This window comes from Delphinus delphis, chromosome 18 (assembly GCF_949987515.2).
Source record: "Delphinus delphis chromosome 18, mDelDel1.2, whole genome shotgun sequence".
Classification (NCBI taxonomy): Eukaryota; Metazoa; Chordata; class Mammalia; order Artiodactyla; family Delphinidae; genus Delphinus; species Delphinus delphis.
Window position 1 is genome coordinate 300,100 of NC_082700.1, and position 26,247 is coordinate 326,346.

At 38.1% G+C, this 26,247-nt stretch overlaps 1 protein-coding gene across 1 annotated transcript in view; it reads left to right on the plus strand.

Moving 5' to 3' along the window:
* RNF17 (ring finger protein 17) overlaps positions 1-26,247 on the plus strand; it is a 110,368-nt gene that overhangs the window by 27,023 nt on the left and 57,098 nt on the right. The window contains exons 10-17 of the mRNA XM_059995543.1: positions 2,294-2,604; positions 3,315-3,404; positions 4,934-5,092; positions 9,059-9,248; positions 10,741-10,909; positions 12,237-12,427; positions 13,591-13,732; positions 25,619-25,772. Coding sequence (XP_059851526.1) covers positions 2,294-2,604; positions 3,315-3,404; positions 4,934-5,092; positions 9,059-9,248; positions 10,741-10,909; positions 12,237-12,427; positions 13,591-13,732; positions 25,619-25,772 — 1,406 coding nt within the window. The remainder of the gene's footprint in view (positions 1-2,293; positions 2,605-3,314; positions 3,405-4,933; positions 5,093-9,058; positions 9,249-10,740; positions 10,910-12,236; positions 12,428-13,590; positions 13,733-25,618; positions 25,773-26,247) is intronic.

Here is a 26,247-nt window from a genome sequence, read left to right on the forward strand (position 1 = left end):
TCGGGAGAAATGTCGAGGGAAGTGAGCTGTATGTGCTGAAACTTAACAGGAGGTTCTGAATTTCATTCTTGGTTTAGGAGTAGTCAGAATGTAAATGGTTTAGAAACCCCCAAAAGAAAATAAGTTTATTCAGTTGTAGGTGGTATGACTCCTAAGGAAATCGTCCCCCAACAAGCATCACGTTCATTATTCTGAGGAAATAATGAGGGTCCAGCCCACAGCCTTACAAGCTCAGAAACAGACATGAGCAGATCTTACTCTAAGCCGGGTAAACTCATGTAAGCCAAGTTCAGAACACTGACATATAGTCAGAATGCCAGTTTATTAACTTAAGGGGCAAATATAATTGACACAGGGACTAGAATACTTATGTTGGCATTCTTTTCCAATATCCAGACAGACACAAGAAGCCAAATCATCAGAAGTTGCTTTGTTGAGGTGTTTTCCGAATAAAGGGAATAAGGTTTATCGAATAGCTGAACAGTGTTGGTCCTGGACAGCCCGTTACATTCCTTTCCCCCCAGGGAAGACCTTGCCAGAGGCCTCAAGTACAGTCCTTTGGCTCAGCTCATCTTCCCCACATGTGGAGCCCTGGCCTCTATTTGCCTCTGTGACTTGACTTTTTGCACTTTCGTGGATGATCATCCTTTCCAGGCAGTACGTTCTTCTAGATATTTTCATAACTTGAATATGGTTACTATCAAATATTTTTAATACCAAAGGGTATATTGTCTCTTTAAGAGTCTGTATTGATCTTGCCTTGGTTTTAAATTTAACTCAGAAGGCTTTTAAATTTCTTCCTAGTTTTTAGGGAAAGTATCGCTGTAGCCTGCCTCTACTGATGATGGGTGGTAATTAAAGAATGGGTTTGCCCAGTGAGAGCAAGTATTGAAGTGCGTCAAGGACAGTGCCCTGGAAAAAATATTAAATTTTAAGACAGGGAAAGGGTAATCTGCAAAAAAACAAAACAAAACCAAGAAGGGGTAGGAGAGAGTGGTGGTCTACAACTAAGAGGAGAAGTCTGTGAGACAGGTTGATTGGCGGCATTAAATGTCTCAGTAAAGCCAGACAAGAGTTACTGTAAAAAGAAATGTTTTAGATTACAGAGTTGTCGACCTATATGAATCCTCAGAAGGTGTTTGGACTTTTAGTCAGTGTGTATTAAGAGACGGGTAAGTTAGGTCTGCTGAATCCAGTTGGCTTTTTAGGTTCTTATTTCTGATTTCATTTGGCTTTTTTTTTTTTCCCCAAATTTATTATTTATGTTTGGTTGCGTTGGGTCTTCCTTGCTGCACGTGGGCTTTCTCTAGTTGCGGCGAGCGGGGGCTACTCTTCGTTGCAGTGTGCGGGCTTCTCGTTGCGGTGGCTTCTCTTGTGGAGCACGGGCTCTATGCATGCAGACTTCAGTAGTGGTGGCTCGTGGGCTTAGTTGCTCCTTGGCTGTGGGATCTTCCCGGACCAGGGCTCGAACCTGTCTCCCCTGCATTGGCAGGCAGATTCGTAACCACTGCGCCACCAGGGACGTCCTCATTTGGCTTCTTAAATGGTGATCTGTGAAGAACCTAAATGTGTCATGGGTTAACGAAAATTAAAGCTTTTGAGAATCTCATTTTTTTGATAGAATATCTATACTTTTAGATTTGATAGCCCGTATCTGTGTGGATTTATGAAGAAGATAGAAAAATTTGTAGAATAATGGCTATTGAATAATCATATCCAAAGGATTCAGACTGATGGTGATTTTTGGCCTAGATGGAGATTTCTAGTAATTTTCTCAGGATTGTACCTCTCACTGCTTCCTACACTTTATTTTTAAGCTAGTGAATTAAAAGAAGAAATAATCTTAGCATAGTTTAAAATCAAACACCTAAGCCAAATTAAAATTTGGATAATTGAAACTGAAAACCTATATCCACTGTCCTTTTAGGATCAGATCACTGTGATATGACTGTATATCAAGTTCTTTCTTCAGGTTCTCATTGATTTTACCTCTTGTTGACCTTTTAAAACCCTTGGGCTTGCTTGGGAATGGGCAGAAGTTTCGGGATAATGGAAATGTTCTAAAATTAGATTGTGGTTATGGTTACCAACTCTAAATTTAATAAAAATTAATTGGATTTTATAGTGTGTAAATTATAACAATACAGCTGTTTAAAAAAATACCTGTGGGACACCTATACAACTTTAACTCTTTGTATGTGTCACAGTACTGTCATGTGGAAAGGGAATGGTTTTAAGGCGGTTATAAAAAAATTATGAAATGATTTAAAGTAGCCTCTGTATTTTTAAACAGATTTGATCCTCAAGAAAGTGAAATGGGACAGAATGTTCAAAAGAAATATAATCATAAAAAGGAATTTTCTTGTAGTGATACATACCCATCACTAGAAAAGAGAAAGGTTGACGTTTCTATCCAAACTAGTGAAGCCCCCCCACCAACTCCTTGGCAACGGGAAAGCAGTGATACGCATTTAGAAGCAAAACACTTCCCGCCACAGAGCAAGGTTGTTGCAGTGACCCCCTGCGAAACCCTTGCTGCTCTGCCTCAGGCGGGACCGAGCCCTGACGTGATCATCGAAGAAGTCATAGAAGAAGACCTGGAAAGTGAGTGAAAATAGAAAAGCAAGGAAACAATATATTGTGTCTGGAATTAGAAACGAAGTTAGTACCTTTTTGTCCCTGTACTTAACAAACATATTGCTGTTATCTTACACCTCATTCTGAGTTAATCTGTTGATTCCATGCCCCTACTTTCACATTTTCCAAAGTTAGGATAATTTTTAATGCAATAATATAGCTAAACTCTAATATTTGGTTTAATTAGGGTGTTTGACTTTTTAGTGTTCCACATACAAACCTCTATAAAAGATGAAAATACTATAAATAAATGACAACCATATTAGAAGCAGTCTGATGACTTTGTTCTTAAATTTAAGAACAGCATATCTTAAATCTTTGTTCTGAGATACAGTCCTTTATAAAATGAACAAGCATGAATGTAGTAGCATCTGTTAATAATGTTCGTTAACATTTAAATGTATCATAATTGTTTGATTAGATTTCCAATGTTGGTGTTCACCCCAATACAAAAAAAAGGACATGCTGTTTTCTCTCATTTCCACAATATTATTATTATCTCACATTATCTCAGTGAGTTAAGAGAACTATCAGGACTTGGCCTGCTGATGCAAGGGGGTCTTGCCCTTCCAGTCTTTTGCCCATTCAAGTACAGCTTTTTAAACAGTATGTTAAGTATGCCATTGTCAGCATAATAAAACTAAAAACAATTGCCTTTATTTTCTCTCTTGACGAAGCATGCTTCACAGATTATCTTGTGGAGACACCTAGATATCCAAAAGAGCCTCTTCAGAAAAAATCATCTGTTCCTTTTGGATCAAAAGCAGGTACGTTAACAACTCTGAACTTGTTGAAGCAGAGTTAATACATAGTAACTCTTATGGAGAGGGAGGCAGTGAGTAAAATGAATTTTACTAATAACTAAAACTTAGTTATTTATTTATTTTTGCCACGCCACACGGCTTGTGAGATCTTAGTTCCCCGACCAGGGATCAAACCCAGGTCCACAGCAGTGGAAGCGTGAGTCCTAACCACTGGCCCTCCAGGGAATTCCTAAAACTTCTTCCTTTTTACTGTTATAAGTTCTGGCTGTTACTGGCAAAAATATTTCTGAAATTTATAACACTTCTCTCAGCTGTCTCCCCAGCTACACATACTTATCTCTTTACCTCATCCTCAGTATGGGTATTATTCTGTGTGATCTGTATTGGATAGGTAAAATGATCTATTTGTTCAGTTTTTATCATCTATCTATACTTCAGTTCCTCCTAGTCTTTGTTCTTTAAACATTTTTACTAGATATACTAGGACACCTACATTGTTCAAAAATTAAATATATATGTATTAAAATACCCTGTGAACCTTTTCCCCTAACCTATTCCCATTCCATTTGTCTCTTCCTCCCTTCCAGTTTCTTTATTCATATTTGAACAAATACACATATATTATTTTTCTAATTCTCATTTTTGGTTGTTTTTGTACACAAAACATAGCATACCATATACACTGCAGTGTTTTTTTAATTCCTTTCTTTTTTCCTTGTTTTTGTTTTTGTTTTGTTTTTGTCTTTTTTTTGGCCACATCACATGGCATGTGGGATCTTAATTCCCCAATCTGGGATCGAACCTGTGCCCCCTGCAGTGGAAGTGTGGAGTCTTAACCACTGGACGGCCAGGGAAGCCCCTTAATTCCTTCCTTAACATTATATTCTGGAGATCTTTTCATATCAGTAGAAACACTTGGCTTAATTACTGCTGTATACAAAAAGTTTCTCACTGTCCTTTATTCTGCCCCACCCTTACTTCCACCAAAACACACATATCTCCCCCTAAATGCTGCTCAGTATGTTGTCTTTCCCAGACTTTTTTTCATACTTCTCCAGCCTGATTTAAGATTCAAAGTGGCTATGAGCTAATTATTAGTTCTTTCAGTTTAGTATAGTTTAAACAGGATTTTGTTTCTATATTAGAAACATCATTATCAATGGGGTTCTGAGTTCCAATTATGTTTATAAATAAATTCTGAAATTTTGTTGTAATACAGTAGAGTTACAGCATATACCCTGACTTTAGAACCCAACTAACTTCTTGAACTTCAGTTCCACTTATTTAACATATTTTGCAAATAAAATAAAAGGTTTGCAGTTCAGGTTGCTAAAGAAATCATTGTGGAAGTGGGATGTGTGTGTTTTATCAGTCTAGTTACTGTTTGGGGTTTGGGTTACCTTTTGTGGGCCCAGGTATTCTAAAGTTTGCAGTGCTACAAGACACATTCTTTCAAAGGATACTGCATTCAGTTTCTGTGAATTCTTTCCTGACTTTTGGCTTATTAATGTCGTTTAAATATTCTCATCCAGGTTCTCCAGAGCTAGTTTTTGTAAGCCATGTAATACATCCTTGCCACTTCTACATTCGGAAGTATTCACAAATAAAAGATGCAACAGTATTGGAAAAGAAGGTGAATGAGTTTTGCAGTAAGAGTGTATATCTTGATCCTTCAGACATTTTGGAGCTAGGTAATGAAATATTACTCTAAGTTAAAATATGAAGCTTATTTAAATATTATAATATTGGCCAACTCATATAGACTTCTTGTAATACAGATTTGTGCAAGCATAAAGGTTTTGGAATTATTTAACATAAGTTCAATTACATTTAGGTAACTTAGCTAAGTATTAAAATCAACTGTTTTTTTTTTCTGCTCAGAGTTACCTAGTAGTAATATTATTACAGTATACAGTATACATAACTCCAGTATTTTTAATGTCATTTAAAAATGATTTTTAAATATTTTTAGTATCATTTGCCAAGTTTAACTGGAGTCATACTAATTTGGAGCTTGCTTTTTTTAATGTTCTTTTCCATTATGGTTTATCACTGAATATTGAATATAGTTCCCTGTGCTATCCAGTAAGACCTTGTTGTTTATCTATTCTATTTATAATAGTTTGCATCTACCAACCACAAACTCCCACTTCATCAAATACCAAATATGGTATTTGTCTTTCTCTTTTTGACTTCACTTAGTATGATAATCTCTAGTCCATCCATGTTGTTGCAGATGGCATTATTTTGATCTTTTTTATGGCTGAGTAGTATTCCATTGTATATATGTACCACATCTTCTTTATCCATTCATCTGTCACTGGACATAAAATTGACTGTTGAGTGAGATATACACAAAAACTCCATTATGGAGTAAGGTGAGATATTTTTAAAATTACAAAACCCATGATGGGTTATATAATTTGTCCCCTCATCTCCAGAGAAAAGTATTCCTCTGAGTGTTCCTTGTAGTACGACTACCATCCCTTGCTGTCTACATGTGAATGTTGAAGATGTCGTTGAACGCCCGAGTGAGATAGATGCAGGGCAGTGGCATCCATTTCCTAGGGTCACACAGAGGGTAGTTGGTAAATTTAATCAGTCCATCTTAATTCTAAGGCTGTGTGTAATTTGCTGTAATTTAGGCTTTCATTACAAACGTTTTCCTTGTAACACTTGATTAAATTTGATTATACTCTGTAATAAGATGAAGCTATGATTTGTTTGATTTATTAATAGAGCATTTTTCTCCTTCTATTAATATCAATGCCTACATATAACTAATACCAAAAAGTACTATATTGTCTGTTCAGCTTTATATAGTATGGGTTTTTTTTTAATTTTTTAATTTTTTGGCTGCATCGGGTCTTGCTTGCGGCACGTGGGACCTTTCATTGCAGTGCGTGGGCTTCTCTAGTTGCAGTGCATGGGCTTCTCTGTAGTTGTAGCATGTGGGTTTTCTCTCTCTAGTTGTGACGCGTGGGTTCCAGGGCATGTGGGCTCCGTTGTTTGTGGCACTCGGGCTCTCTAGTTTGAGGCACGTGGGCTTAGTTGCCCTGCGGCATGTGTTATCCTAGTTCCCCGACCAGGGATTGAACCCACATCCCTTGCATTGGAAGGGGGATTCTTTACCACTGGACCACTGGGGAAATCCCCATAGTAGTTCTTTAAAAGTGTTAACTAACTCTCAGCTCATCTTTGTAGCTTATCAGAATATCAGAAGACTAGAATCATCACATACTTCTGATAAAAATGAATAATAATTTTTAAAGTTAAAAAACAGTGTTTAGGGCCTTCTCTGGTGGCACAGTAGTTAAGAATCCTCCTGCCAGTGCAGGGGACACGGGTTCGAGCCTTGGTCCAGGAAGATCCCACATGTCACAGAGCAGCTAAGCCTGTGCGTCACAACTACTGAGCCTGTGCTCTAGAGCCTGCGAGCCACAAGTGCTGAAGCCTGTGTGCTCTAGAGCCTGCGAGCCACAACTGCTGAAGCCTCTGTGCCTCGAGCCCGTGCTCTGCAACAAGAGAAGCCACCACGGGACTTCCCTGGTGGCGCAGTGGTTAAGAATCCACCTGCCAATGCAGGGGACATGGGTTCGATCCCTGGTCTGGGAAGATCCCACATGCCACGGAGCAACAGCCTGTGTGCCACAACTACTGAGCCTGCATGCCACAAATACTGCAGCCCGCGCACCTAGAGCCCTGCTCTGCAACAAGAGATGCCACCACAATGAGAAGCCCGTGCACCTCAACGAAGAGTAGCCCCCGCTCGCAGCAACTAGAGAAAAGCCCGTGTGCAGCCATGAAGACCCAGCACAGCCAAAAATAAATAAATAGAATAAATTAATTTTAAAAATCGTGTTTAAATTCTGAATATCTAAGGAGGGAAGAGTGTAGTGTTAAACTTAATTTTACGGCTGCAAATAATTCTCTAAATTTAATACATGCACAAAAGAGCTCAGTTTAGATTTAGAAAATGTTCTATGAAAGCCAAAAAGTCATCCTTTAAGTTGTCAAGGATAATTATTATTTCAAGGTAGATATATATGATTTAAATACTCATTTATCGTTTTTCTTTCAATTTTTTTATTTTTGGCTGCGTTGGATCTTTGTTGCTGCATGTGGGCTTTCTCTAGTTGTGGCGAGCAAGAGCTACTCTTCGTTGCGGTGCACAGGCTTCTCATTGTGGTGGCTTCTCTTGTTGCAGAGCACGGGCTCTAGGCGCACGGGCTTCAGTAATTGTGGCTCACAGGCTCAGCAGTTGTGGCACACGGGCTTAGTTGCTCCGTGGCATGTGGGATCTTCCCAAACCAGGGTTCGAACCCGTCTCCCCTGCATTACCCTGGATTCTTAACCACTGTGCCACCAGGGAAGCCCTTATTTATCTTTCAAGAAATTAATGGTAAGGGAAGAAATGTAATATAACGCTTTAGCAGAGTTTCCTCATGTTCCCTTTTCCTACCTGTGTTCTTCATTATAAAGAACAACAGATTACTTCAATAGACTTTTATCTCATCTGTTGCAAGAAAGAATAGTTTAATAGCGTATAGTTTAAAACTAAGAATATTGGTTATATGGTATATCAGCATAAGAGAAGGGTTTATGACAATCTCAAGGCCAAAACAGATGTTTTGGTAGAACTTAAAAGGTTGCCCTGATGTGCATCTCAACTATCCTGTTTTTATTAGCATGTATAGAGGGGATTATGCAGCATCTCTCTGTATATAATCAGTGATCAAGTCTTAACAAGTATATCTCTGATGCTAGATGAGTTTTTAAGAGGTTGGGCTCTAAGACTACCTGGGTTCTCTTCCTACCTCTTCTAAGTAGCCATGTCGCTTCGGCTGGGTTTTCAGCCTCTTTTTGCCTAGTTTCCTCACCTATGGGATGGAAGCATCATCTCCATGGGGTTGTTGTGGGGAGGAGGTGAATTCAAACATAAAATACTGAGAACATTGCTGAGCCTATAGTAAAAATAAAAATTCTTTCTAACTTGATATTTTTTTCTGGTTATTAATTTGTAATTCATCTGATCCCTCCATAAGGAAAGACCATAAGGTCTTCCTCTGCTGCTTGGTCCTTGGTTCATCTTCCCCTTCTCTGAACTCCACTGTGTATCAATTTCTTAATTTTGGCCTTTCACACTCTCCCTTTCTTGGTTTCTTTACTTTCACTCCCCTTTTACCAAGAGAATGTCATTGCTGCTTCCTTTATGCTACTAAAGTATTTTATAGATTTCGGTATATATATATCTGTACTTGCATGTGTGTACATGCACAAGGATAGGTCTTTATTGTTATAAGTACAGTGTATTATAGTCACTTGCCTGTCTCCTTTCCTTTCTTGAGCTTCTTGATAGCAGGACGGTCTTACTCATCTTTGTTATAGTTTATAAAACACAGGTCCTCAGTAAAGGACTGCTGGCTTTGTTTTCTTTGTTTTTACCTCCCCGTCTAGGACATAAGTTTCTGTATAACAGACTGCCAAAATACACTACCTTTTAATCCCTCTCATAGCACTTGACACAGTACTGTATCATCAGTTAATAAATGAATTAAGACTTCTTAGTGGTGGAACTAATGTACATGTTTGTAAATTAGAGCTAATTAGATATTCTTCTTCATAAACATTGATAATGATTTGTCTCCATTATTTAGGTGCAAGAATATTTGTCAACAGTATTGAAAATGGAATGTGGTGTCGAGGAACTATTACTGAATTAATTCCAATAGGAAGTGAAAGTATTAGAAAACCTTGTATTCCAACCAAATTCTCAGTCCACAAAGTTGCACTAATACAAATATTCATGGTAGATTTTGGAAATTCTGAAGTCCTAATTGTTGCAGGGTATGTTATTTTATAATTACTATGTGTTCCTGGTCTGCTTAGAAACACTTGTGATGGGGGAGGAGGGGAGATACTAAAGAAGAAAGAAAAGTAGGAAGAGGTAGAGAGGAATAAGTTATCCTTCTTCACTTCCAAGGCATATACCTTTTATTTTGCTCTGTAATTTGTCTTACTAATTACTGAATTAGTAAAGTATTAGCTATCAGTGTTACTAGATGGGGAGCTTGGAAAAAGAACTTTCTGATGTTTCAAACTTAAATGCTCTTCTATATAGCCTCAAAGCAGGAAATGAAGCACAAAAATGGTGGGGTTTTTTTTTTTTTTTTTTTTTTTTGCGGTACGCGGGCCTCTCACTGTTGTGGGCTCTCCTGTTGTGGAGCACAGGCTTTGGATGCGCAGGCTCAGTGGCCATGGCTCACGGGCCCAGCCGCTCCGCGGCATGTGGGATCTTCCCGCACCGGGGCACGAACCCGTGTCCCCTGCATCGGCAGGCGGACTCTCAACCACTGCGCCACCAGGGAGGCCTCAAAAATGGTTCTTTTAAATAAAATGTTACGGTTAGTTGCCAGATGATTGAGTAAAATTTTTAATCATATTTCCATAATTCCATTATTGTATGTTAAAGTGGCATAGTGTCTAACTCTAGGTGTTCAAAACTGTTTCCCTCAGTCTTCTAGGAAAATAAAACAAACTGAAAATGTTCTTCTAGTAAGGACCAGTATTAACTCTTGCATGGTCACTTTATTAAATGGTCATAGCTTTATAAATAGCTTTTTGTTTGGGGGTGTCATTATGCCTTTTAAATTTAAACCAAATAGGTATATGAAAGACAATCCAGATGAAGGCAGTTGAGATTTATTTCTATAGGTAGAAACAGTGTCTGTGTTTATAAAAGCTAGATTAAATCTATATAGTGAGATAGTATGAATCAGAATATAACTTTCTAAGAGAAAAATACCGTATATTAACACATTTATATAGAATCTAGAAAAATGGTACTGATGAACCTAGTGTCAGGGCAGGAATAGAGATGTAGATGTAGAGAATGGACATGAGGACACAGTGGGGGAAGGGTAAGCTGGGACGAAGTGAGAGAGTAGCATCGACATATATACACTACCATGTGTAAAATAGATAGCTAGTGGGAAGCAGCTGCATAGCACAGGGAGATCAGCTAGGTGCTTTGTGACCACCTAGAGGGGAGGGATAGGGAGGGTGGGAGGGAGACACAAGAGGGAGGAGATATGGGGATGTATGTATATGTATAGCTGATTTACTTCGTTATACAGCAGCAACTAACACATCATTGTAAAGCAATTATAATCCAATAAAGATGTAAAAATAAATGAATAAATAAATTTTTAAAAGAGTATAACTTCCTAGAAGATTTAACATAAAGAGAGTATCCTTAGAAATGCATACCTTTTGTGGGGTAAGGCAAGTTTGGGCTTGAAGCATTATCTTCAGTAAATATTGCTTGAATTCTTCCCAGAGTTGGTGATACTTATGTGAGATCAGAACACATTGCTAAGCAGCATGTCACACTAAATGACTTGTGTCTGGCTCTGAGGAAGTCTGAGCCATATATTGAAGGGCTGCTGAAAGACATCCAGCCATTAGCACAGCCATGCTCATTGAAAGACATTGTTCCACAGAATTCAGTAAGTGAGACTTAAATTATTTCTTATTCAGGGGCCAAATAGTCCAGTTTTAGCTATGCATTGCTGATCAGATTACTGAATGTAGGTTCAGTTCTCTTGTTAAATACATTTTGTATAATAAACTATTGGTGCCAATAAAAAAGGAAATGAACTTCAGTTTCTACAATTAGAATCGTTCTTAACGGGAAATTGAGTTGAATATGCATATATGAACATAATGATAGGTGAAATAGCCAAGTAAACCATAAAATTTTGGAGTCAAATAAATATGGAGAGAAAAATAAATTTTAAATGTTATGTGGTATGTGTTTCCATTCATTTCTTCACTATTTCCATGGCCCTTTGCTCACTGCTTATAGCCTATATTGCATTCTGTTTATATTATTAATGAATATTTATTTCCCAGAAAGATTTAAAACTCCTATGAGACAGAAATTGTGTGTAAAAATACTTGTTAAGCAGTTATATTATTATAAAGTCTGTGAAAGCAGGAGTCTGCACCTTTGCTCATCTTTGTATTCCAACACTTAGCAAATCACTGAGCACGTAGTAGGCGTTCAGCAAATATTTGAAAGAATGAACAAATGAATAAAAAAGTAAAAGGAAACACATAAACATATTAGCCCTGGTATTTTCCTCAAAATGGGAAAATTATTTTGGCTTTAATTTTATCTTTTTTTTTTTTTTTTGCCTTTTTATTCTGAATGGGCTTTACTTTTATACTTACAAAATCTTTAGAAGATGTTTTATTTTTAAGGAATGTGTAGTTTTGGCCTGTGAAATTTACTTTAGGTATGAGTAATTAAAGTTTCAAAGTTCAGTGAGAAATTTTTTTTTCAATGGGTGAGTATTTTTCCTTATTGTTTAAGTAGCATTTACCTCACATATTGCTAGTAATGGAAACTAAGTTACCTGGTAATGATTGTAAATATCTTTAATGTATTACATGGCTTCCATCATGCTTTCAAAATTACCTTTTGGATTTCATCGTTTAAGTGGAAAATTCGTACATAATACTTGTTTTGTTTTTAAACTTTTATTTATTATCTTGATATTAATATTCAGAAGTAAAACTAAGTCCTGAAGTACAACAGCTTATGGTCACCTTGAGACCATGTTTATAAAATCTAAGTGTGATCCGTACATTGTGCATACATAAAGACTGTCTTTGGGTTTGTGGGCCCAGCCGCTTCTAAATATGTATGGTTGGTTAAGTGCCTTTGTTCGAATTTGCAGACTTTGGCTGTTAGAAAGCTAAATCTACAACATTGTACCATTAGAGCTAATTATAATTACTGAATACATTGGAATTTTACTTTTTCCACAGACTGAAGGCTGGGGAGAAGAAGCTAAAATAGAATTTTTGAAAATGGTAAATAAGAAGGCTGTTTTAATGAAAGTTTTTAAAGAAGAAGATGGTGTGCTAATTGTAGATCTGCAGAAGCCACCAACAAATAAAATAAGCAGTGATATGCCTGTGTCTCTTAGAGATGCATTAGTTTTTATGGAACTAGCAAGGTAGGTAACTTACTAAAATGTAAATATTTTCAAGGTTATAGCTATAAATTGGAACAGCAGATTTTACCTTTAAAAAATATGGGCTCTGGGGCCTCCCTGGTGGCGCAGTGGTTGGGAGTCCGCCTGCCGACGCGGGGGACGCGGGTTCATGGCCCGGTCCAGGAGGATCCCGCGTGCAGCGGAGCGGCTGGGTTTGTGAGCCATGGCTGCTGAGCAGGCGCGTCCGGAGCCTGTGCTCCGTAACGGGAGAGGCCACAACAGTGAGAGGCCCGCGTACCGCAAAAAAAAAAAGATGGGCTCTAAAGTGAACTGTAACATACACTAAGAGGGCGCACCAAATCCTAACCACTAGACCACCAGGGACATCCTAACATACTCGAAGAGGTTAAAAATATTGCTGTCAGAGTTTTCTAAGTATGGTTGTCTGTGAAAATTGCATTCAGGTCATTTGATTTAAGGAAATAGAAAAATTAAGGTAGCTCAAAATAGAAACTATTGGTAGATAGGAACATTTTTTTAGACTCTTGCTAACTTTTACAAGTAGCTCCACTAGGGTTTTAAGAATTATAGTTTAAGAGTTCTTACATTTTCTAACCTTTGGAATAAGATCATGATCACCACTCTATATTTAATGTATGAATCTAGAGTAGATACTTAAATTTCTTTCCTTTCTCATGTCTGATGAGCAAAGTAAGATGACTAAGTAACCACAGAGATAATGGAAGATACTACTTTCTGTCCTGAGCAATTACACGACTCTGGAAGTGACCCAAGTAGATTCCATTCTGGAAAAATAAAACTTAACTAGAGTATTGGAGCTGAAAGGGGTCACAGAAACCCCTCAGCTGGCCTTTCTGATTGCTACCATAGATGCTGGGTATTGTCAACCAAAAGAGTAGAAACTTTGAGTAGAACATACAGGCCCAACTCACAAATGTTCCAGCACAAACTTGAAGGTTAATTATTGAGTTTTGAGACTTGACCTCTTATTTATCCTGGTTTGATAATTGGAGACAATACTAAGAAATGTTGTAAGTTAGAAGAGAGAAATTGGAAAAATACTCTTGGTAGATAAATCAGTATGTGTGTAAGTCCTTTCTTCAGATCAGTTAATCCACTGAGAGAAGAGAGACTTAATGGCTCTTGCTTATGCTTTTAATTAGGTTTAGGTCTCAGTTATCAAGAAGTCACTCTGAAAAAAATACGACTTTACACTATCATCCACCTGTTTTGCCTAAGGAAATGACAGATGTTTCAGTTATGGTTTGTCATATAAATAGTCCTACTGATTTCTATCTTCAGTTGGTAAGTATATAGTGGTCCTTTGAGACAAAGTATTTTTTCAAATTTTAAGTAGAAATTTATAATGGAAGTGAGTGCCCAGTATGAATTGAGAGCAAACCACTATCAACCTTCTGCAAATTTAAGTTTCTTAGTAGCTTAGTAGTTTCTTGTTTTTAAACAAGAAATTCACATGATTCATAGTAAATTGAAGGAAATCTAAATTTATCAGGCAAGTTAGTGAAGTATGGAGGGGAAGGAAAATGAAGGATCCCTAATGTGTAAATGTTTCTTGCTACCTTCTGAAATCTAGAAACCAGGAGAGCACATAGAGCTGGCAAATCAAAATAAAATGATAACACCTGCTTCTGATAATGTATGAGAATTTACTTCTTATTCCTAGGTAATTTTCTGAATTACAATACCAAAATAGATTCAGGTTAAAGGCATTCATAGAAAATTTTGGGTATATGACTGATGGGTCTGTTTTAGATAGCTACCAGCATTAAAGTTTATCTTCATTGATCTCTTTGTGTCCGTGCTTTATGTGTCACACAAAGCAGTATGGCCCTTAGAATGAGTTAATTCCAGTCCATTGCCCATTTTTGAATTGGATTATTTATTTTGCTGTTGTTGGGTTATAGGAGATCTTTATACATTATGGATTATACATTATACATTATATGTATAATGTATAAAGGATGTATGTATAATGTATAGAGGATTATACATTAATCCTTTATCAGATATATCATTTTCAGATGTTATCTCTTATTCTGTGGCTTACCTTATCACTCTCTTGATAGCATTCTTTCAAAAAGTTTTTAATTGATAAAGTCCAGTTTATCTACTTTTTCTTTTGTTGCCGGTATTTTGATGTCATATCCAAGAAATCATTGCCAATCTAACATCGTGAAGCTTTTCCCCCCTGTGTTTTCTTCTGTGAGTTTTATAGTTTTAGCTCTTACATTTAGGTCTTTGAGTTATTTTGAGCTAATTTTTATATATGGTGTAAGGGAAAGGTTCATTCTTTCCCATTTGGATATCCAGTTTACCCAGCACTGTTTGTTGAAAAGATGGTCTTTTCTCCATTGTACGGTCTGGGCACTCTTGTCAAAACTCAGTTGACCATATACGTGAATGTTTATTTCTGGGCTCTCTTTTCTATTCCATTGGTCCATCCATCTGTCCTTATGGCAGTAGCACACTGGTTTTTTTGGTTGTTTTTTTTTTTAATTGAAGTATAGTTGATTTACAGTGTGCCAATCTCTGCTGCACTGCAGTGACTCAGTTATATACATATATACATCCTTTTTTTTTTTTTTTTTTTTGCGGTATGCGGGTGTCACCACTGTGGCCTCTCGCGTTGCGGAGCACAGGCTCTGGACGCGCAGGCTCAGCGGCCATGGCTCACGGGCCCAGTCGCTCCGCGGCATGTGGGATCTTCCCGGACCGGGGCACGAACCCGTGTCCCCTGCATCGGCAGGCGGACTCCCAACCACTGCGCCACCAGGGAAGCCCTACATTCTTTTTTAATATTCTTTTGCATTATGGTTTATCCCAGGAGATTGAATATTGTTCCCTGTGCTGTACAGTAGGACCTTGTTGTTTATCCACTGTAAATGTAATAGTTTGCATCTACCAACCCCAGACTCACAGTCCATTCCTCTGCCTCTAACCCTCCCCCTTGGCAACCACAAGTGTTTTCTATGTCTGTGAGTCTATTTCTGTTTTATAGATAGGTTCATTTTTGCCATATTTTAGATTCTACATGTAAGTGATATCATATGGTATTTGTCTTTCTCTTTCTGAATTACTTCACTTAGTATGATAATCTCTTGTTGCATCCATGTTGCTGCAAATGGCATTATTTTGTTCTTTTCTATGGCTGAATAGTATTCCATTGTATATATATACCACATCTTCTTCATCCTTTCATCTTTCGATGGACATTTAGGTTGCTTCCATGTCATGGCTATTGTGAATGGTGTTGCTGTGAACATAGGGGTGCATGTATCTTTTTGAATTATAGTTTTCTCTGGATATATGCCCAGGAGTGGAATTGCTGGATCATATGGTATATCTCTATTTTTAGTTTTCTAAAACCTCCATACTGTTCTCCATAGTGGCTACACCAATTTACATTCCCACTAACAGTGTAGGAGGGTTCCCTTTTCTCCACAGCCTCTCCAGCGTTTGTTATTTGTAGACTTTTAATATTTTTAATTTTTTTGCTTTTATTTACTTTTTTGGTCATGCCACGTGGCATGCAGGATCTTAGTTCCCCAGCCAGGGATCGAACCTGTGCCCCCTGCAGTGGAAGCACGGAGTCTTAATCACTGGACCATCAGGGAAGTCCCTATAGACTTTTTCTTTTTTTTTTTTTAATGGCTGTGTTGGGTCTTAGTTGCTGCACGCAGGCATTCTCTAGTTGTGTCGAGTGGGGGCTACTCTTCGTTGTGGTGTGCAGCCTTCTCATTGCAGTGGCTTCTCTTGTTTCAGAGCATGAGCTCTAGGCACGCGAGCTTCAGTAGTTGTGGCACACGGGCTCAGTAGTTGTGGCGCGTGGGCTTAGTTGCTCCGTGGCATGTGGGATCTTCCTGGACCAGGGCTCGAACCCGTGACCCCTGCATTGACAGGTGGATTCTTAACCACTGCACCACCAGGGAAATCCCCCTATAGACTTTTTTAATGGTGGCCATTCTGACCAGTGTGAGGTGGTACCTCATTGTAGTTTTGATATGCATTTCTCTAATAGTCAGTCATGTGGCGCATCTTTTCATGTGCCTACTGACCATCTGTATGTCTTCTTTGGAGAAGTGTCTATTAAGGTCTCCTGCTCATTTTTCAGTTGGGTTTTTTTTTGTTGTTGTTGTTGAGTTGTATGAGCTGTTTATATATTTTGGAGATTAAGCCCTTGTCGGTTGTATCATTTGCAAATATTTTCTACCATACTGTAGGTTGTCTTTTCGTTTTGTTTATGGTTTTCTTTGCTGTGCAAAAGCTTGTGAGTTTCATCAGGTCCTGTTTGTTTGTTTTTGTTTTAATTTCTATTGCCTTGGGAGCCTGACCTAAGAAAACATTGGTACAGTTTATGTCAGAGAATGTTTTGCCTATGCTCTCTTCTAGGAGTTTTATGGTTTTATGTCTTATAAAAGTCTTCAAGCCATCTCATTTGAGTTTATTTTTTGTGCATGGCGTGAGGGTGTGTTCTAACTTCACTGATTTACATTCAGCTGTCCGACTTTCCCAGCACCACTGCTAAAGAGACTTTTTCCCATTTTATATTCTTGCCTCCTTTTTTTTTTTTTTTTTTTTTGCGGTACGCGGGCCTCTCACTGTTGTGGCCTCTCCCGTTGTGGAGCACAGGCTCCGGACGCACAGGCTCAGCGGCCATGGCTCACGGGCCCAGCCATTCCGCAGCATGTGGGACCCTCCCAGACCGGGGCACGAACCCGTGTTCCCTGCATCGGCAGGCGGACTCTCAACCACTGCACCACCAGGGAAGCCCTCTTGCCTCCTTTTTGAAGATTAATTGATCGTAGATGTGTGGGTTTATTTCTGGGCTCTCTGTTCTGTTCCATTGATCCATATGTCTGTTTTTGTACCAATACCACACTGCTTTGATTCCTGTAGCTTTGTAGTATTGTCTGAAATCTGGGAGAATTATGCCTCCTGCTTTGTTATTTTCCTCAGGATTGCTTTGGCAGTTCTGGGTATTTTATGTTTCCATGTAAGTTTTTGGATTATTGTTCTAGTTCTCTGAAAACTGTCATGGGTAATTTGATAGGGATCTCATTAAATCTGTAGATTGCTTTGGGTAGTATTGCCATTTTAACAGTATTAATTCTTCCAATCCGAGAGCGTGGGATATCTTTCCATTCCTTTGATTCCTCTGTAATTTCCTTTATTAATGTTTTATAGTTCTCAGCATGTAAGTCTTTTAGCTCCTTGGTCAGGTTTATTCCAAGGTGGGGTTTTTTTGGTGCAATTTTAAAAGGTTTTTTTTTTTTACATTCCCTTTCTGATATTATTTTATTGTTAGTGTAAAGAAATGCAACTGATTTCTGAATGTTAATCTTGTATCCTGCTACTTTGCTGAATTCCTTTATTAGATCTAGTAGAGCTTTTTTTTTTTTTTTAATATTTAGTTAGTTATTTAGGCTGTACCAGGTCTCAGTTGCAGCATGCAGATTCTTAGTTGTGGCATGCAGACTCTTAGTTGAAGCACGCATGTGGGATCTAGTTTCCCGACCAGGGATTGAACCCAGGCCCCCTGCATTGGGAGTGTGGAGTCTTACCCACTGGACCATCAGGGAAGTCCCAGATCTTGTAGTTTTTGTGTGGCATCCTTAGGGTTTTCTATGTATAGTATCATGTCATCTGCATATAGTGACAATTTTACCTCTTCCCTTCCAATTTGGATACCTTTTGTTCCTTGTCTGAATGCTGAGTGGCACACTGTTTTAATTACTGTGGCTTTGTAGCAAGTTTTGAAATCAGGATGTGTGAGCTCTCCAACTTTGTTCTTTTTCAAGTTTGTTTTGGAAGTTTGGGGTCCCTTGAGATTCCATGTGACTTTTCAGATGCGTTTTTCCATTCTACATGAAACATCGTTGGGATTTTGATAGGGATGGCTTTGAATTGTAGATTGCTTTGGGTGCTGACATCTTAACAATATTAAATCTTTCAGTTCATGAACATGGGAGATCTTGCATCTTTATTTTGTCTTCATTCATTTCAGCAGTGTTGTGTAGTGTACTACAAGTGTACACGTCTGTAGCATCCTCGATTATGTTTATTCCTGAGTATATTCTTTTTATTCTATTGTAAAATGAATTGTTTTCTTGATTTCCTTTTCAGACTCTTCATTGTTATTTTGTAGAAATGCATCTGATTTTTTTGTGGGTTCATTTTGTATCCTACATCTTTGCCGAATTCATTTATTAGACCTACTAGTATTTTTGTGGCATCTTAGGGTTTTCTACCTGTAAGGTCATGTCATCTGCAAAAAGAGATCATTTTCCTACTCTTTGTCAATTTGTTTGGCTTTTCTATCTTTTTTTGCCTAATTACTCTGGCTAGAACTTAAAATAATATATTAAATAGCAGTGGCAAAAGCATGCATCCTGTCCTGTTACTGTTCTTAGAAGAAAATCTGTCAGTCCTTCACATACAAAATTTGCCCTCTTAACCACTTTAAGATGTATATTCAGTAGTGTTCACTATATTCATGTTGTTGTACAACAGATCTCTAGAATCTGTTCATCTTGCAAAACTGAAACTCAGTGCCCCTTGAACAGTAACTCCGTATTTCATTCTACCCTCAACCACTGACAACTACAATTCTACTTTCTTTTTCTATGAATTTGGCTATTTAGATACTTTATGTAAGTGGAATCATACAGTACAGCTTTACCCTGCTTTTCGAAAGTTCGCTTTACACCAGCTTCGCTTTTCTGAAAGACCTGTGTTAGTATCTGTTTTTACTAACTGAAGAAATCTGAAGAGAATTTTTGGTTACTACTACTTTTTTTTTTTTTTTTTTTTTTTTTTGGCGGTACGCGGGCCTCTCACTGTTGTGGCCTCTCCCATTGCGGAGCAACAGGCTCCGGACGCACAGGCTCAGCGGCCATGGCTCACGGGCGCAGCCGCTCCGCGGCATGTGGGATCTTCCCGGACCGGGGCACGAACCCGTGTCCCCTGCATTGGCAGGCGGACTCTCAACCACTGCGCCACCAGGGAAGCCCTACTGCATTTTGGCTTACAAAAGATTTCATAGGAACACTCCACTTTCAGATAGCAGGGATACCTGTATTTGTCCTTTTGGCACTGGCTTTTTTCACTTAGCATAATGCCCTATGTTGTAGCATGTGACAGGACTTAACTTCTTTAAGGCTGACTAATATTCCATTGTATGTATATACCACATTTTATTAATTCATTCATCCATTGATGGACGTTTGGTTTGCTTCTACCTCTTGACTATTGTGAATGATGCTGCAATGAACATGGGTGTGGAAATACTGTAGCATCATGTTTTGGTTCCCTTCTTATTTCCTTTTGTGTATCTATATATTTATCTATTGTTACCATGGGGATTACATATAACATCCTAAAGTGACAGAGGTTAATACAAATTGTTACCAACTTTAATTGAACAAAACCCTACTCGTGTATAACTCCATTCTCCTTTTATATTATTGATCTCAGAAATAAATCTTTGTACATTGTGTGCTCAATAATGTAGATTTATAATTATTTTTATGCATTTATCTTTTAAATCCTGTAGAAAATAAAAGTGGAATTACAAACTAAAGTTAATAATATTGGCTTTCATATTTGTCCACGTATTTATGTTAACCACAGATCTTTACATTTTAATGTGGCTCTGAGTTACACTCTAGCACCTTTCATTTCCTCCTGAATGACTCCCTTTAGCATTGTTTATAAGACAGGTCTGGTGTTAGTGAACTTCCTCACCTCTTGTTTATCTGTGAATAGCTTATTTCTTCCTGTCTTTTGAAGGATAGTTTTGCTGGATCTGTAATTCTCAGTTGATGCTTTTTTTCTTTCAGCAGTTTAATATTATCTTCTGACCTCCAGGATTTCTGATGAGAAGTCAGATGATAATCTTATTGATGATCCCTTATATATGACAAGTCACTTCTCTCTTGCTGCTTTCACAACTCTCACTTTGTCTTTGGCTTTTGACAGTTTGTTTATCATGCATCTAGTGTGTCTCTCTTTGAATTTATCCTACTTTGCGTTTTTTGAGTATAGTAACTTTCTAGGGCAGCTATAACGAAGTGCCACAGGGAATTGCCTGGCAGTACAGTGGTTAGAACTCTGCGCTTTCACTGCCAGGAGCCAGGTTCAATCTGTGGTCAGGGAACTAAGATCCCACAAGCTGTGTGGCATGCCCACTCCCACCCGCCTCGTGCAAGAAGTGCCATATAGTAGGTAGTTTAAAAAAGCAGAAATTTATTTTCTCACAGTTCTGGAGTCTGCAAGTTCAAGGTCAAGGTGTTGGCAGAGTTGGTTCCTTCTGTGGTCTGGGAGGGTGAGGTCTGTGATCTGTTCCATGTCTCTCCCCTAGATTTGGTGGTTTGCCGGCAGTCTTTAGCACTCATTGGCTTCTGCTGCGTCATCCCAGTCTCTGCTTCCTTCACATGGCACTCTCTCTGTGTACTTGTCTGTCTCAGTTTTTTAATACAGACAACAGTCATGTTGAATTAGGTCCCGCCTAAGACTTTAACTTGATAATACCTATCAAGGTAAAACCCTATCTCCAAATAAGGACACATGCTGAGGTACTGGGGGGGTTAGAACTTCAACATATTTGGGGGGGAGGACACAATTCAACCCATAAGCAGTCCACTTTCTGCTGTATCAAAAATTTCCTCCCCACATGCAATAACCCCATCCCAACATTCCAAAAAATCTTAATCATTCTAGCATCAAATCTAAATCCAGAATCTCATATAAAATCACTGAATCCCTGATTATCTGAATCAGGTATAGGTAAGAATTGTTTAACTCAAGCTGAGGCAGAACTCCTCTCTGTCTCTGAATCTGTGAGACTAGACAGTAAGTCTAAAACCTAGCAGGGAAAATTCCATTAGATTCTTACGGCTTGAGAATAATCCTCATTGGCTGGATGCTCTGTCCTCCAGTCCCACTAGGGTGGTGGCCCTACCCCTTCAGTCATGGCAGCAACCTCACCCATTGGAATTGAGGATTTATCCTAACCCTCTGGAACCCAGGAGGAGGCCCCATCCCTGGAACAGAGGAGGAACCAGCCCTGCCTCTCAGGTCTGTGCCCTCTGGGCCTGAGTAGCAGTTGCAGACACACTAGCCTCTGAATCTCCTTCAGGATCAGTCTTCCCTTTTCTTGAAACATAAGTTCATAACTGAATAGCTCTATCAGCTCACTTCCTGCCTATAGAATCCCACAAGCCCACCGGCCCCCCTTCATTTCCTCTCACCTCTGTCCCCTTCAGTTCACGCTGGCATTGTTTCTGCTGAGACGAATGATTAGATCCACAAGTCGTATACCCATAATCTCTTTTTTTTTTTTTTTTTTTTTTGGCTGTACGTGGGCCTCCCACCACTGCGGCCTCTCCCATTGTGTAGCACAGGCTCCGGACGCGCAGGCTCAGCGGCCATGGCCCACGGGCCCAGCCGCCCAGCGGCATGTGGGATCCTCCCAGACTGGGGCATGAACCCGCATCCCCCGCATCGGCAGGCGGACTCCCAACCACTGTGCCACCGGGGAAGCCCTACCCATAATCTCTTGAGCAGACACTGTCCAGCCATGCCCTTGGTGTTCACTCCAGAGCTTGCTTTCTCATTTTTTGAAATACATATAGGCTGAGAATTTTCTAAATCTTCAGATTCTGCTTCCTTTATGTTTAACAATTTATTCTTCAATTTATGTCTGTCCTCTCACATTTTATTATAAGCAGCAAGGAGAAACCTGGCTGGCACTTTGACACTTTGCTTAGCAGTGTCCTCAGCTAAATATCCAAGTTCAACTTTTCACTCAGTAGAACATAATTCAACCAAGTTCTCTACCACTGTGTAACAAGGATTGCCTTTCCTCCAGTTTTCAGTATCGTATTCCTCATTTCTGTCTGAAACCTCACCAGAAGCACCTTTAACATCCATATTTCTGCCAGTAATCTTTCCAAAGCAATCTGGTTATTTTCATTCAAGTACCGCATAATTCTTCCTTTTCTTTCTATTCATTACCCAATTTCAAAGCTTCTCTCATATGTTAGGTATTTATTACAACAGCACGCTACTTTCCTATTCCAAAATCTGTATTCATTTCTTAGGGGTGCCATAAGAAAGTTCCACAAGTTAAGTGGCTTAAACAACATAAATTTATTGTCTCACAATTCTGGAATCTAGAAGTGTGAGATCAAGTTGTTAGTAGTGTTGGTTCCTTCTGAAGGTTGTGAGTGAGAATCTATTCCATGCCTTTTTCCCTAGCTTCTGGTGGTTAGCTGGAAAATTTGGTGTTCAGTGGCTTCTGCCTCACTTCAGTTTCTGCCTTCATCTTTACATGCATTCTCCTGTGTATGTGTCTTTGTGCCCAAATTTACCCCTTTTAATAAGGACACCAATCACATTGGATTAAGGCCTACTTTAACGACCTCATTTTAACTTGATAAATACCGTATCTCCAAATAAGGTCATGTTTTGAGGTTCTGGGGATTACAACTCCAACATATCTTTTTGGAGGAGACACAAATCAACCCATAATATTGCTTGGATTTGTAGATTTGTGTATTTCATCAAATTTGGGAAGTTTTTGGTCATTATTTCTTCAGATACTCTTTCTGCTCCTTTCTTTCTCTCTTCTCTTTCTGGGACTCCCATAATGCATATATTGGTGTGATTAATATCTGACAAATACTTTGGGCTCTGTTCACTTAATTCTTTCTTCTTTCTGTTCCTCACTATTTCAGTTGTCCTATATTCAAGTTCACTGACTCTTCTGCCTGATCAAATCTGCTATTGAACCCCTCCAGAATATTTTTTGTTTCAGTTATTGTACTTTTCAGCTACAGAATTTGATTCCTTTTTATAATTACTGTCTCTTTGTTGATACTTTCATTTTAATCCTTTATTGTTTTCCTGGTTTTCTCTAGTTCTTTGTCCATGTCTTCCTTTAGCTCTTTGAGCATATTTAAGACAGTTGTTCTAAAGTCTTTGTCTAGTAAATCCATTATCTGGGCTTCCTAAGGGCTGATTTCTGTCTGTTTATTTTGTTCCTTGGAATGAGCCATGTTTTCCTGTTTCTTTGTATGCCTTCTGATTTCTTGTTGAAAATTGGGCATTGACTATTACAGAACTCTGAAAGATCACCCGCCACACACATCCTGGATTTTTTAAAATTGTTGAAGACTAGTAGTTGGTTTATTTTGAGACTTTTTCAAACTATTCTTACAAATACTATTCCTAGTATGTGATCACTGAAGTCTCTCTGTTCTTTTAGCTCGTGTTCAGCAAATGTTTATGTTGATTTCCTTGAATGTTGAAAGCTTGATTGGGTGTTTGCTTGGGTGCTGTAAGCCTTTGTTTCCCAGAGCTCTAACAAAGTTGGTTCAGATGGTTTCTCATTTTTTCAGTGTTTCTGTGGGGACACAAGAGCTTGGAGCTTCAGAGTCTGCTGTTTTGCTGATGTCATTTCTCTGTTGAATTTTCCAGTGTTCCATTTGGGTAATCTGTTAATGGAAGAATATGAATAATACCTACTTAGAAATAAAGGTTTACAGTCTGTGCATCCAGACCTCCGTCCATTTCCTCCATCACATATAGTGGTCCCCCCTTGTCTGCAGGGGATACAAGACTCCCAGTGGACGCCTGAAACTGTGGGCAGTACTGAACCCTGTATATATGATGTTTTTTCCTATACATGTATACCTAAGATACAGTTTAATTTATAAATTAGGCACAGCAAGAGATTAACAACAATAACCAACAATAAAATAGAACAATTACAACAATGTACTGTGGAAAAAAAAAAAAGAAAGGTTTAAAGTGTTGTGAAAATAATTTATATGAAATAACAAAAGATTCAGAAAATTTCCACTTGCATTATTATACCCACAAAAGAGAAAAACTTCATTTTTTGACCATTTGAGATGGATTTTAAAATATTTTTCATCTTAAGAATTGGTATTTGGAAAAATAAACATTCATCCTTGGTTTTGTTTTAGGAGCTGTGTTTTAAGTAGTATAAGAACATCAGGTTTTAAGTAACCAAATAGTCCCATTTAATAAGATAAAGCTCTATTCAATTATGCAGTCATTTCACAAACTCTACTGAAATGATTGATTTATTAAAGAAGATTTATCAATTCACATTAAAACCATTAGATGGATGGCTGATGGGAAATTGGACGTTCATACAATGCCAGAGTAGTACTACATGAATTACTTGGTGACCACAAGGGAAAAATGTAACTGTATAATGAAGGGATGAGAATCACAAGCCCTTTCTGTAGGTGAATCTTAGCATATCCTTAGTGAGTCAGTAATATTGTGTCTTGATTTGTTGCAACTTGACGTATTCTAGCCAAAAGATTTGGCTTGAATCCATCAAACTTGTAGATACAACTCTCAGTTTGGGAGAAATTCCAGGGATAGGCCCTGCTCGGTGGCGGAACAAGATAAATAACAGGATGAAAACATAACCACATAAATCCAGAAGATGGGGCATTCTGCAGAAAAATAGCACACTGTCTTTAATAAGACAGGGTCATTTTAAAAAGAACACTACACTAAATTATAAGACTTATTGAGGTAACCAAATATAACATGTAGTCTTAGATTGGATACTGGGTTTGGTCAGTTAGGGAAATCTAATATGGTCTAGAAGTACTAGTAGGAACACTTACTGAGGCAGAAAAAGTGAGAATTGATAGAAAAATGCAGATTATCGAATTATACGTATGGTATGGTCTCATTTTTGGTACATACAAAAGTATGGAAAGTGTGCTTAGAAAAAGATCTAGGAGCGGGAGTTCCCTGGTGGTCCAGTGATTAGGACTCAGCACTTTCACTGCTCTGGGCCTGGGTTCAGTCCCTGATCAGGGAACTAAGATCCTGCAAGCTGCACAGCGCAGCCAAAAAAAAAGAAAAATACCTAGAAGCATATACGTTTTAGATATCTGGAAAAATGTGATTTTTAAAAATTTTGTTATGTTTATATATGCTAATTTTATATACTACTTCTGTAACAAAATATTTCAGATATAAATTACATGACAGCTTATATCTAATTCAGTTCTAATATTTCATAATTTTATGAGCAGTGCCTATAAACATGCAACACTTAAATTTTAAGTTTCTATGAAACTACAGTGCTTTAATCCCTGCTTTAACTCTGTTTCTTAGATAAAGAGCCTGGATTTTTTATTTGTATTAAAGGCAATTGAGGAATTCTATAAAAATGAAGATGCAGAAAATCTTGAAATCCTCTGTCCAGTTCAAGATCAAGCCTGTGTAGCTAAATTTGAAGATGGAGTTTGGTACCGAGCAAAAGTTATTGGTAGGAAATTGCACACTATTTCCTCAGGGAAGTGTTATGCTTAAAAATTGATACCATTTGAGTCAGTACAAATTAAATCATGGAAGTGATATTTTTGATCTTACAGTTTTGCTCTTTAGAAAGCTAGCAATAGTGTTGATAGATGAACCTCTGGCTCCTTAGATTTCATTCGATTTGACTAGGACTTCACCATTTTTTTTTTTTTTCTAACATTGCCTTATTGAGAAAGTTAAATAGTGGTAAATGACACATACTTCACTCTTCTCCAAAAAGACAAATACTTTTTGTTATTTATCTGTGTTGTTTCTTCTAAATAATATAATACTTTGTAGGTACTTCAGTCTTAGGTATTAATTATGTTATATGAATTTTAGATCTCTTGTAGCTCTTTTGTCCCCTCTCTCCCCCCACATAGTTATTGATATATCAAAATTTTTAGTTATATTCTTATTCTATGCAGGTATTTTCAGTGCTA